At 37.7% G+C, this 13,745-nt stretch overlaps 1 protein-coding gene across 2 annotated transcripts in view; it reads left to right on the top strand.

Moving 5' to 3' along the window:
* Nucleotides 1-13,745, top strand: part of LOC140921807 (receptor-type tyrosine-protein phosphatase delta-like) — a 58,797-nt gene that overhangs the window by 23,123 nt on the left and 21,929 nt on the right. For both annotated transcript variants that reach the window (XM_073371808.1, XM_073371809.1), the window contains 4 exons: nt 5,894-6,199; nt 10,277-10,573; nt 11,830-12,093; nt 12,952-13,233. In XM_073371808.1, coding sequence (XP_073227909.1) covers nt 5,894-6,199; nt 10,277-10,573; nt 11,830-12,093; nt 12,952-13,233 — 1,149 coding nt within the window. The remainder of the gene's footprint in view (nt 1-5,893; nt 6,200-10,276; nt 10,574-11,829; nt 12,094-12,951; nt 13,234-13,745) is intronic.

Raw genomic sequence — 13,745 nt, 5'->3', positions numbered from 1 at the left:
GCTATTTTTTTAACCTGGAGATAACAAAGCATGAATGTTTGCGACAAGTTCTAGCTGTATAGTTTTTCAATCTTGACTGTGATCATATAGAGGAATGCGTTTCGGAAACGTTCCCTCTCCGCGAAAATATTAGGTATACTTCTTTTACGTATTATTTTACTCATTCCACGTTTTTTGAGAAACAATGGGTATGTGAAAGAATATTCCATTTTTTCCGGTCTGCCTCTCGCTGCGGTTAAGACACAAAGCCACCGCTAGAATATTCAGTTATTTGGGTTAATAAAGTACGAATATAAATTAAGGTCAACATCTCTGTATAATTATTTTAAAAAGCTCAAAATTCATCACGTCTGAGAAAACTTCTTTTGTTTTCTAGAACGATCAAATTTTACCACCAATGGAATTGTGGTTAAAAGTTAGTGGACTAGTGGCCCGGGGGGGTTCTCAACAAAGTGTTAAGTGGGGAGGCCCCACCCCGAGGTCCTACCCCCTGACTCATTTCGCGGTATACCTTCTGAAACTAGAAATTTTTCTCAACTTTTTCACAGCATTGAAATGCACGTGTTAGCTACAAACCAAAATTACAGATTTTGCCACCCTTTAATAAACCTGAAACCTTAAAAAGGTACGCCTTTTGGATGGAGTCTCCCCATATCAAGAGCTCCTGCCCATATATAAGACCATTTTAGGGCGTACCCTCCCCCCCCCCCCTGGACTGGTGTTGGCGTGGCACAAGTACATGTTAGGCTTGTTAGCTAAGGTGCTGGTAGTGGGTGGAAAAGTCATCTCTTGAGAATTTCCGATCACAAAGAGATTGTTTTATAAAAACTTCCTGAGGAGGCAGAGCTTGAACTATTTATGGAACAGGGAGATATTCTATTTCATCTTTGTGGCCATTTGATATTTTTCAGTATAACATTTCATGTACAATGTACATTTACACCTCTTCGCCGCCATTTCACTTTTTTACTTTCAATAATCTCCATATGGCTATCAGATGCTTCTACAGTTATGATTTTCTATTCTTCTACCTTTTCATAAAGAATACAGTAAGATTTTCCATTTTTAAAGCAACTTATAAACACTATTAAATTTAAACTCGAACTAATCTCTTTAAGAACCTTTACCCCCTCTCTGTAATTAAGGGACCCTTTTATGGTCATCTTATCCATAGATCTATCAACAGCATTTATCATTACAAATAGAGATCTAACGTCTAGTACCAGTGTATAAGACCTCCTTTCTATCAAGTTTTAGCACAATACCCTAGGATGCATTATTCAACTGGGTTAACATAAACTAGACTGGTCAAAACCGTGACATGAAGTTATTTTCTGGGTGTGAATATGATCTAACCTGGTGTTAAGTTACGTCGGCGTCCTACTGTCCATATTATTCTCCAAAACCTTTCAACAACATCTTTGTCAAATAGTCATTGATTTGGTTCTGCATGTGATATATTAGTAAATTGTGTCTTTGCTATGGTACATGTACCTTTGTCCTACCATCCTGCTTACACTTGTCCAAAGCTAAAAATCAACTGCAAATTACATTTTTCTAAAGGTCAAACTTACAGGTAACTTGTGATAGGTTTGTTTTATCAGCAAAGCAAAACAACTGCTCTCTAAAGATTAACGAATTGATTTTGTTTTTTTCATCATTAATTTCAGTCATCATCTAATTTTAGCATAAGGATGTAAAAATTAGGTGAGATGCCTGTCGGCCTGCTTTTGCTGTAGAAAGAGCTGAGTGAAAATTAGCCTGCAGGCAGACTCACTTGTGTAAGTTTGAGGAAAATTTTGGTGAGAGCCACCAGCACTTGTACTTGTAGAGGAGAAAAATGGGGTGAGAACATTTTCCCCAAAACTCATACAATGGCTGTGAGCTAAGTCAGAATCAACAAAAGAATGCTAACACATTCATTAAGAGCTAAATTTTTTTGATGATTCCATTCCTAAAAACTCTTAAAATAACATAAATTCTCTACATCTATCAGATTTTCTACAAAACTTGCATTATCTCTCTAAAACCACGTCTTAATTAAAATATGTAGTCCGCCAGACTGGCTCTGTACTGTAGCTGCACATATCTGATTGCATACAACTTAATACTTTCATTAATTAATAATATTGATTATTAATTAATGCAAGTTGACTTAATGACACAAGGCGTGGTTCAAAAATTGGATTTCACATGTGCCAAATCTAATGCAAATAAGCAAGAACATGAGACTATTTTTTCTCATTTGCATAATATTTGCACAGGGTGAAATCCAACATTCATCAGAACAACTGAAAAAAATATGTCAGATCTATTTTTTTGTTGTGGCAATTACATTGCATGCTCTGTCAATGCATTACTTGAATTTGGGATTATAGTTTGAGTTTGTTTACTCAAGGATTAAAGATAGTTTGGGATGGAAGAGATTATCACACAGTACAAATAACACAAAATGTTTGCATGAAGCTGAGAACATTAGCAGGGGTCTTTTTAAATAATATTATACATATGGCTTGTTAGTGAATATTAATTTTGATATATCTGTCATTTTCTGTACACTGATCAATAAGTGTAGTACAGTCCGGACATGATCATGTAAGGTAAATTAAGTCGTGTATACACTGTAGAAGGCAGAGCTAATTAGGAGACACCACCCTGGATTAGTGCCGCCCAACAGTATTCCCTGGTGTCTTCTAGGCCACACCTGTCAAGGGACACAGGGGCTCACAGTAAGTCAAGACATGGGGAAAGAAAAGCAAGCATAAGGAGAATTTCTTTTTGCATGTCTCAACTAATGGACAGCCTATTCTCAGAAAATTCTCAGAGAGCATGGCCTCTAAACTAGACTAACTTAACTCTTTCACAAAATTATATTATTGTAAAATTTTACATCATCATTATTTTAACTGATTAACAATGTGGAATTCATAGGGTGTGGGGACCAGAGTAATTGAACCTCATAACTTACATTGTATGACACAGAGCACATTTTTCACAGTTTATGCTTGCAGAAGCATGATGTCACCAAAAAGTCTCATGAATGATTTAAGCAGAGATAAGGTTTATGTTTGGGAGAGAATGAAAATTCTCTCAACCAGCTTACATTTATAGATATAACCACTTAATCTGTGAAAATCCAATTTGAACTGACTTACGGTCTGAAAGAAGAAAGCTCTCGTAAGTGACCAATTTTGCGATAAATACCTGACGGGTCTTACAGCTGTATGCCTTTGTTTTTTAAATTCCCATAATTGACCACTCAGTCAACACATATATTGAATAAAAGCATTTTTGTTGTTATCATAATTAAGGGTAATAGGTGTACTGATGCAGCAATAACATAAGCAGCAATGGTTCATTGACTTTTGGGCATGCATGTGAATTTTCCACACAAATATTAAAAAAAACCTTTCCAATACCATATTACAACACCATCGGTAATTGACCACTGTTTCACTGTATGTCACTTACCTATGTTTTGACTTTAACAATATTCTGTGTCTGAATGTTGCTATTTGTGTTTAGATGTACTAGTTTCTTATAGAGGACACACTGATTATGTAATCACAATTCTAGACTACATATCCTTTATTCCCGCCAAATAGTCAAGCAAGCAGAATATGCCAATGCATGTGAAAATCCCAGCTCGCATGGAATGTTAACTTCCTCACAGCTGGTGATTTTGATGCACAATCTTAAAATAATATTAGACAAGCTGATTACATACATTTTTAATTGTATTAATCACTTCTAGACTGTGAGTTCATGTCCTATCCAAAGTGCATAATGGTTACACACTTCATATACCTTAAATTTATAAATACCAAAAATGCCAAAAAAAACAAAACAAAACAATAACAACACATAAAAGGAGAAAGGATGTTAGAATTAGGACATTGTGCCTTCAATTATGTTGAACAACAAAGTAAGTTGAGCACCACGAAGGTGCCACTTAGTATAACTTTCATGCAAATGGTCACGATTTAGGATTTCATCCTCAGACTCAAATGTTTCAACCACCTTTTACAATTCACATGAACTCGTAGAAACACAGTATGCAGGGTTCAAAGAAAGTCAGTTTTACAGCCTGCCATTTGGGCAAGCCAAAAAACCTTTTTTAATTAGCAGGATATATTGATTACAATCCTTCTGTAATTTCAATTTCCCCAAAAAATTCACTTGCCCATCAGGCAAGTTAAGAACAGAATTCACTAGCCCGAAACCAAAATCTATTAGCCCCGGGCTATTGGACATGACTTTCTTTTCACGCTGAGTACGTCACCCTAGGTGGCAATTTTCACCACACTTATGCTTGCTCCACTATTCACTATTTTAACATAATCCAAAACACTCCATTCTGAAAATCACAGGATTTGTTTGTGTTTACATGTTAATGTGAAAATAATAATTATCATATGTCCGTCATATGAGGTAACCTAAACTAGCTTGTTGTGACACACAGCTAACTACTAAACTACACTGTATACTGTACACATTTTAATATCAAATGTCATGGATGTGAGCTCGGGTACAACACTCTGTAGATTCTTCCTGGGATTTCTTTGTTGCTTGTATTTCTCCGCTGCATTTGCTAAGAGTTCAGAAGGTTTTACTTTCCAATCTTATTTTATACAAATCTCATTTTTACTTCTTTAATAGTGTTTAAGGGCACCCAACGAGAATATAGTTCAAAAACTCTAAAACATAGCATTGTTAAACATATTTTTTTCATCTGTTCGGATTTCCTAGCTGAAAGTCTAGTGATCCAAAAATTATAGGGATCAAAACTTACTTTACGAAAATTTCAACCAGAAAAAAGGCTACCGACAATTCTAGGTGACCTTTTTAGGGTAATAATCCATTATAAATGGGTAATTATACCATTATTTAGATGTTCGAAAATCCTAGGGGAGGCAGGCAAGCAAGAAATTTTACAACAAATGTTCCGAAAATTGTAGATTTCAAATCGTCATCCGAACAGATATTTTCCGAAAATTGACAATGGGTGTCCCTGACTGTTACTGAAATACATGTACTTATTGTTATTTACTCAAGTACTTGAGTTTTTTGGCGGCACAACTCAGTATACATACATGTATTTCGGGCATGTTATTAAATTTATCCTGTAAGAGGTTTGATCTCCTAACAATCCTGTATTGTCACATGGAAATGCTGAATTATAGTCAGCTCTATAACACTCGTGAATAGATCTGTTGGGTAAATAAGCAATAGTTGGTTACAGCTGCAGTACAAATTACTCATTATATTTCATAGGTTTTCAGTTCAACTGAGTTGTATGTAGTTTGCAGATTGTAGAGATCAAAACAAATTATACAAAGATTTGAATGTCACTAGCACAGAGCACCAACCGACTGTGTTGTGCAACATATCTGTTCACAGGAGCAAATATTGCCTAGAGATTTCTATAGCTAGCAGGTAGCTTAAAATATCTAGATGACCATTCCGTTCATGAACGATTTTTGAAGCTGATCTTATAAATTTCCTACCATTTTTTGAACTTCACGTTTCCCTTCCCATGGAGCTATAATTTGTAGAAAAAGGAAACTAAAATTTTCGGATTTCGATAATGTGATGGGGAGAGTAATCAGAAAAATTCTCACCGTCATAAAGCTTTAGATTGTACATCCTTCTTAAAATTTCAAGAAAATGTTCCTGAAGCCCTTGTAATTTTGAAAAGGCTCAAGTTGCCGTAGGATGACCAAACAGATACTTATAGTGTGGCTTATTAGAAGGCATTTTTAGAAATCTAAAATTACTTTGGATAGCCTAAATTGGTTGTACGAAACCATCATTGGATACCCCTGAAATAGCCCTCCTACATCCTGCTGATGAAAATGCCAACGATTTTTTTATTGATTCTTTGTCTCCACAGCTCCAACAGCCACTCTTACATCGGCGACAAATGCCGGTGTTGAGAGAAACACCGCACAGTTCGTATGTAAAGTTACTGGAACACCCACACCTAACATTACATGGTACAAGGATAGCAAGCGTCTTGGCGACAGAAGACACTATTTTTATGTCAAGTATCCAATCTCGAATGGGAAGGGTGAACTATTGCGTTTTCTAACTCTCCGGTCTTCAAGGCATCAAGGAAATTACTCCTGCAGGGCCACAAATGCGATAGGCTCTTCGACTTCAAAACAAGCTTTTTTACAAGTTTATAGAAGAAGAGGAGGTAAGTCAAGTGGAAGTGGATTTTAATTCAAATAATTATAAAAGTAACTATGGAAAATAGTTGTTTATTAGTTACGTTCACGCGAAGTTCGTTTTGTGCTGTACATCCCTCAAAGAAAAGTATGCCGAGCCTATTCCTTCAAGTTCAGAATTTTTTTTGTTTTTAAGTTAAACAGTTCGTCAAAAACAGTTGACTGGTCCATGGACTGGGGGTCAATGTTTTCTTCACCTGTGATCAGGCGTTTATAAAAAAAGAATCGACGCTAAATGTTCTGTATTCCACTGGAAAAAAAATCCCACTTGATTTTAGGCATTTTCATACAAGTGTAAAAAATGTTTTTGTACTGTAAGCACTTACCTGTTATTTTAAAACTGCCTAGTCTTCAAGAAAGATCAAGCAAATCTGGCCTGAAAACTTCCTTGTACAAGAGTACGTCTTTGTTGTTCTATGGCAGTTTCTTGAAATACCGCTGATCGTTTTCTTGTGGCGTTCGTGCGCTGAGCACACACAAGCAATTTAGGAGACCACGTATTAAATAAAGAGCAATTGCCGATTTACAAGCCACCGCGAAGAATTTTAACTTTTGGTCGGTTCCGACAAATAAACTGTAGATACTACTTGTTTATTTCTAATCTGTAACAGTTACCTTTTTAATCTAATCCAATAGCAACCAAAGAATTCACTTCTTTTACAGACATTATTCTTTCGCATTGTTTGTCGTTTTTATCTCCATTCTCTGTTTCGTCACTTTTCCACAGACGGTATGTAAGTTGCTTTCTGCAGGTTCATTGTAGCTATAGTGGTCTTAAAACTGCCTCAACTTGATTTTTTCTTTCCTTGCTTGCATTTCTCAGACTTTTGGATTTTCTTAATGTTTTTTTCTATCTGCTTAAGTTTACGTTATAAGCGGATTTTTATTTGATGATATATGATACAGAAAAACTTTTTCTCGACCATTCTAGGGAGTAAGTGTTTTACCTGTTGCATGTTGCCTCCTTACGTGTCGAATGATGGGAAAAAAACGCCAGGTTTTTTTTAAAACCATCACACGTTTTAGTCCATTTTAAGATAAGATGAGCGCCCGATTAAATGATGCTATCTGAAGCCTGCTTTCTCCTATTTTTTCAAAAACAAACAGTTTTGTTTTAGCTGTTTGCTTTTCCAGCCTACCAAGTTGGTATCAATTTAAGTACACATCCAGAGTTCAAAATAATAATACTAAAAAAACGAGAAAGAGAAACGAACGAACTAACCAATAAAAAGAAATTATACAACTCTACATGCGGCTTGCTGCTCGTTTCGATGCGTGAGGTGTTGCTTGTTATCAGAGCGAAGAAAGTTACATTAAATACAGGATCAATTTCCTCAAACACAATTCACCGTGTGCCTAACAGGAAACTGATAAGTGCAGTCTTGTTTAAAGTTTGTTTGGTTTTAGTACAAATATTTGTGAAGACTGCACCGATTGTTCCATTGTTTCTGCTGTGGAGTGTTTTCGACCCCTAAAGATTAAAGGTTATTTTAGCGATACTGCAAAGTAAGCAAAGAAGACAGTTCTTAGACTTTACATTTCATTAATTGTTTGTCATAGTAAGAGAGATGTGATTTTTAATGAGTGGTGGGCATAGTAAAATCAACAGAAATGCACGCACCTTCGTAAGTGCAAGACCAGCTTAGGAGGCATAAGTTCACCCCTTTATTTAACCCTTTACGCTAATATGAAAATTAGAGAAAGACGTCTTCAATTTCCTGTTATAAAAACGAACAGCAAAGTGCAAACGTACTGCTCGAGGGGTTTCGTTTGAATGGTAGCACCATAGGACTTCATCCACAGAATCAAAACTTGCAAAAATAATTTTTCCCTCCACGCTGAAATTTAGTTACACAGCTTAGAGGAGGTGTTTTTTTTCCAGACGTAGTTTTTAAAGTGAAGTCGTTCGCGTTGCTGACATTCGCGTATCCGTTGTCTTACTTGCGATCCCGTCTCGGGTAAACTTCAGTGGAAGTGTTCTTTATGACATTTTCTGAGTGCGTTATTGCTAAATTTCTTTTCATCCAGTATTTATTTTGTTTCTTAGCCACCATGGACCACACTTTTCTCTTAATCTTTTGAGCCTCATTTCAGACAAATATTGTTTGCAGAAAGTCCACCTCCCAAGAGATAAGCTTCACTGTATTGTGAAACTCTTACAAATTCTGCTCTGTGATTTGTTTTACCCCTTCTGGCATGACACATCCACATTAAAAACTTACTATAAGAAAATCTGTCATTAGAATTTTCGAGTCTGTGGATTAATTGCAATAGCTTCTCTCGTGAAACTTCTTCCGGCAGAACTTGCGGCTATCTATTTCCAGCTCAGGGGCACCCAACGAGAATAAGGTTCAAAACAACTTAAACATAGGATTGTTAAACGTATTTTAGTACTTAAACGATAGATATAGGCATATTTTTATCCCCTAAAAATGTTTCATCTGTTTGGATTTCCTAGCTGAAAGGCTTGTGATCCGAAAATCATAGGGATCAAAACTTACCTTTTCGAAATTTTCACCCAGAAAAAAGGCTATCGAAAATTCTAGGTGACCTTTTCAGGGTAAAAATCCGTTAAAAAGGGCAGTTATACCAGGTTTTAGATGTTCGAAAATCCTAGGAGAGGCAAGCAAATTGCAAGCAAGAAATTTTACAACAAATGTTCCGAAAATTCTAGATCTCAAATCGTCTTCCGAACAGATATTTTCCGAAAATTGACGTTGGGTGCCCCTGCCAGCTGGGATACATGTATAACAAAAAGCACTTTTTATGGAATGTTTTGATATCAAATATTGGATTCGTTTGCCTCGTTTTTTGCTGTCTTTGAGCAAAAAAGCGATAAAAAAATTCCAGCGGATAAATGCGACAATCAGTGCTGTAAATGAATACACCCAAAACACTCTAACGCTCTCCGGGGTACTCTGGCGGTGGGGCGAAAAATGGGGAGTGCCATAGCGCCCTAGAGAGCTTGAAAGCTGCTGCATTTGATTAAACGCAGTTCAATTTGTAATTATAAAGAATCCAAAAAGCCTTGTTCTCATTATTATCTCATTCCGTTAGCACCCTGGTGCGTTTGTTCACAGATATGCGCGCATAACACGTGCTTCACGTGCTATCAGCACATGCTTCACCTGCTATCCACCAGGCAGCACATGCTTTGCATCAGGCGTTGCTTCAGCTTGTAATAAACGTGCTGTGGCATCGATTGATGCACCTGCTGCACGTGCCGTGATGTAAAAGAAATGTAGCTTGTGCCAGGCTCTAAGATACAACAACAACCTTACATACATATTTGTAAGATAGTGCTGACCAATGTGCTGACCCGTAAAGTAGCACAGATAGAAAATTTATATTATTTACATAAATATATACTAAAGTTAACAGAGGGTTGAAAACGAAAAAAAACTAAGAAAAAAATATGATTTTATGAGAAACGAAATAGATATAACGCAGAGTTCAAAGCTGTTTAAATCTAGCGGTAATAGTAAGCGTGTCAACATAACCATCCTCAAACAATAGAATATCTAAAAGTTGTCGATGAATTGCCCCCTTAACTTTATGTTTTGATAATGAAAGAATATTAAAAGCAATAAAATTCTACGCCTTACAAGCAAGAGAAAATAGGACGCGCGCAATCTGGAAAAGCGGGCTTGGGTTTCGCGAGCAGTAACTTCACATAGAAAAAGAAGAGACTGCTCGCAGTCTATAGATAGGAGAGCGATTGGAACGCGCGAGTCGCGCGCCGGAATCATCTTTCGTGAGGGGACGCCTCGGGGAAGGGGGAGGTGGGCAATATACCGCGCGCTCGTGTTTTCTTTGTGGAGGTTTCTACCTACGATGTGAAGCTAACATTACAACATCATATGAAAATTAACAGCTACACTATACTTTACCTCGTAAATAGTACTGCGTACCCTTTGGGGGTAGCGGAAAAGGTGAGCCGCGCACGGGACGGCCGAGCATAAGATACATTTTTCACGATTTTTGGTTGTGAATCTATTACCGTTCAGAATTCGTCCAAGGTTAACATTTTGATCTTTTTTTTGCAGCGTCCTCAAATGTGCCGGAAGGATTTCCAAAAGTAAAACGACATCCATCTCGTCAAGTAAAATATGTTGGAGGGACGGCGGTGTTCAATTGTACTGCGGAAGGTGATCCTGAACCTGCTATTACTTGGTTACGGGGATATGTCCCCCTGAATTCCTCAGATCCTAGATACACATCACCAAGTAATGGAGTACTGGAGATAAGTGATCTTAAGTTGGAGGACACGGGGAAAATCCAGTGTATAGCTACAAACAGACTAGGATGGTACTACTCTCGGAAGACCGATCTAGTTGTCGAAGGTTTGTGTCGATTCATTAGGGTGGTTTAGCAACGATGACGAGGGAAAAAAAGAGAACGACAGAAAAGCAATAGGTTTAGGCTATGCCCACAGGAATTCGGACAGTTTGGAAACCGCATACTTTTTATCCGCATTCATGTGGGCGGTGCCTTAAACCGCTCTGGAGAGCGGTTTCAAAACAATGCGATTTCGGCGTCCGGATTCACTAGTTTCGTGTAGATGGAAGGCCGTTCCGTGTAAAAAAAAAAGTAATAAAAATATCCGGATTTGTGTGGACTGGGCCTCAGATAAGCAAAGCAACAACTTTGCACGTTCAGCGCACTTTTTGATGCATTTCTTTGTCGTCACTGCACGACCACGTCCTTGTGTGGCGTTTTATGGAGGACGTAAACACACGACGAAGAATTTTTCTTTCTTTTTCTGAACTGGAATAGGGTCCCCGATAATCAACTCCGCGAAAATTCACCTACATTTAACATATTAAGTGAGATGAAACAAAAGCGAAAATTGTCTGAAAAAAATGCGACTTCATTTTTAACCCTGACGTTCTTTTTATACACTGTGCATTTGATCATATTCGAATGTTAATTTGCGCGCTATAAGCAATAAATATTATTAAATATTATTTTTATTATTACTTTTTTTTGCCACCGTTGCCGTCGGGCATAATAAAGGTCGCTATCAAAAGTAGCGTTCATGCTTTTCTTAACCCTTTAAGCGCTAAAAGTGATCAGCATCAAATTTCTCCTGCTAATATCAATGTTTTGTCAAACAGAGTGGTCATGAGAATTACGGACATGATCACACAAGATGAATTTACTTCATGTTTTATCAACTTCTCCCCACTACTTCTATAGGAAATAAATAGGGTCAACAAATGAGAATTCAAATTTTGATCTTAGGGTTTAAAGGGTTAAATTGAACGTCATTTTGCAAAGGAGGCAACAGCTTATCGACTACGAGATCGTGCATCACGTGATCATTACCAAACGCCGTATACTGATGGTAGACCCAGGGCCCCATTCACCTATAGAATAAAGCGTTGCTGTTCCATAACTCGTTAGAAGGATTTACTTCAGGATTGTAACAGTTAATTCAAAAGTAAGACATTCTACAGTTTTTCAGTAAATTACATGTCCATGTTAAGATTTGTACAATTTCTCCGTATTCCTTTGAAAAATAATTATTATTACTCAAGTAACTTGATTTATCGAGTTTATTTTGTGACTATAAGTAATGATGTTGCTTTCCCTTTAGTCAAAAATGTCCCGCCAGTTATTACCAATCATCCTCGACCAATCACAATCAATCCCGACACAGACCTTTCTTTATACTGCACGGCAAACGGCTATCCAAAACCGGACATCAGTTGGCGACGCGATGGCAAATTCATCGTGGAAGCACTCAGTAGCTACGGTGAGACGTTGTTTGTTCCAAAAGTCAGGACATCTGGAAACTATACTTGCATAGCATCGAACGACGCTGGAGAAGTGAAATCTTCAGCGTACGTCACTGTTCGACGTAAGTTTTAAAAAGATGATAACGTCATTAGTTAAGTGGTCATACAAACATCGAGAAAAATAATATTTCCCTAGTACTGCTCAAGAGTGGAGTGGAGGTTGTGTTTGAATGGTCACACCACAGGGTTTCATCCACAGACTCAAAAGTTAGAACCACCTTGTGTGGCGTATTAAACAGTGCCACAGGAAAGTACTGCTCAGTAGCTTTCAATGGAATTGTCATACCCAAGGATTTCATCTACATAGTCAAAAGTTAGAAACATCATGTACAACATAATGAACAGTACCACAGGAAAGTACCGCTCAGTAGCTTTCATAAGAGTTATAAGAGTTATTTGCCTGTTTTCAAACCAATGAGGATTAGTTTTGTAACAGCCAGAAAAAGCACACAAATCTTTACAGAATCCCAAATTTTGGTGTCAATCGATGAAAATGTTAAAGACGTTACAGCCACTCAAAAGCGTGAAAATTCGTTTATAGACACGTTGGGGAGTTTGAATGGCTGTATCTCGTCGATTATTGGCCCAATTAACTCCAAACTTGAGGATTTTGTAAAGCTTGGTGAGTTCTTGCTAACTTTGTAGGTGTTGTTTTGATAAGAAACGAGTGAAAAACTGGCCTGGTTAATTTTCGCCAAGACTTCCAATTCATGGGATTGTTATTGAGAACAGAGAAAAAATTGGCCAATAGCGGACCGGCGCGTCCCCATCGACATCCCAGAAGTCTTTACAAAAATTAACTCAGCCCAGTTTCCTTCTCGTTTCTAAAGTGGCGAATCCCATAATATGCAAACTCGTCCCAGTCTCTCTCGGTTTGAAACTAGGCAATGAAAAAATGATTTGGGGGCCTTTTCTTACAGCGATACCATTCCCTCCGACTGCACCTACTGCTTCTGACGAGACACCTGATCAGGCCACTGTGACATGGCAGTCGGGTGGCGGACCTGCTGCGGACAACTTTACTGTTTATTACCGATCTAAGACTGCCATTGAATGGAACGTGCTCAAGGGAATCAAGGATCGTACAGTGACCTTGCAAGGTCTTAAGACTTATACGACGTATCATTGTCGTGTTTTGGCTGTGAACAGGGCAGGAATAAGCAGGCCGAGTCCATTGTCTGAGTTCACTACTGCTGAAAAAGGTTTTTATTTTTTTATTTTATTAATTATATGAATATGAACTTTATTCAATGAGTTAAACAATATAAAAAATCTATATCATAGCACGTCATGGCGCAAGGGTTTGGTTTTATCAAGCGAGTTGATGAAGTGAATAAACCATTCTTTAAGAGGTGCAAAACCTGACGTTCTCAGCGCTACCCATTATTATTGCCATTCGATAAAGGCGACGCCAATGAAAACGTCGCAGAAAAATTGACTTGTCTTCGCATCCTTTCAATCTTGTTCGCGATTATTCCAAGTCGCTCAGTTACTTAAAAGAAAGGAACATTGGCTTAAGCTGAAGGAAGGGAACAGTGTCCTGACGAAGGCAATGATGATGATGGTGTCTTTGACGATGGTGACAAGGATGTGGATGATGGTAGTGATGGCTCTAATAATAATGCTAATGATAACGATAACGATGGGTATGGTACAGATGATGATGCTGGTGATGATGTTGATGTTGATGATGATGATGATGATGGTGGTGGTA

Source organism: Porites lutea, chromosome 12 (genome assembly GCF_958299795.1).
Source record: "Porites lutea chromosome 12, jaPorLute2.1, whole genome shotgun sequence".
NCBI classification, from domain to species: domain Eukaryota; kingdom Metazoa; phylum Cnidaria; class Anthozoa; order Scleractinia; family Poritidae; genus Porites; species Porites lutea.
This window is presented reverse-complemented; position numbering and strand designations above follow the sequence as displayed.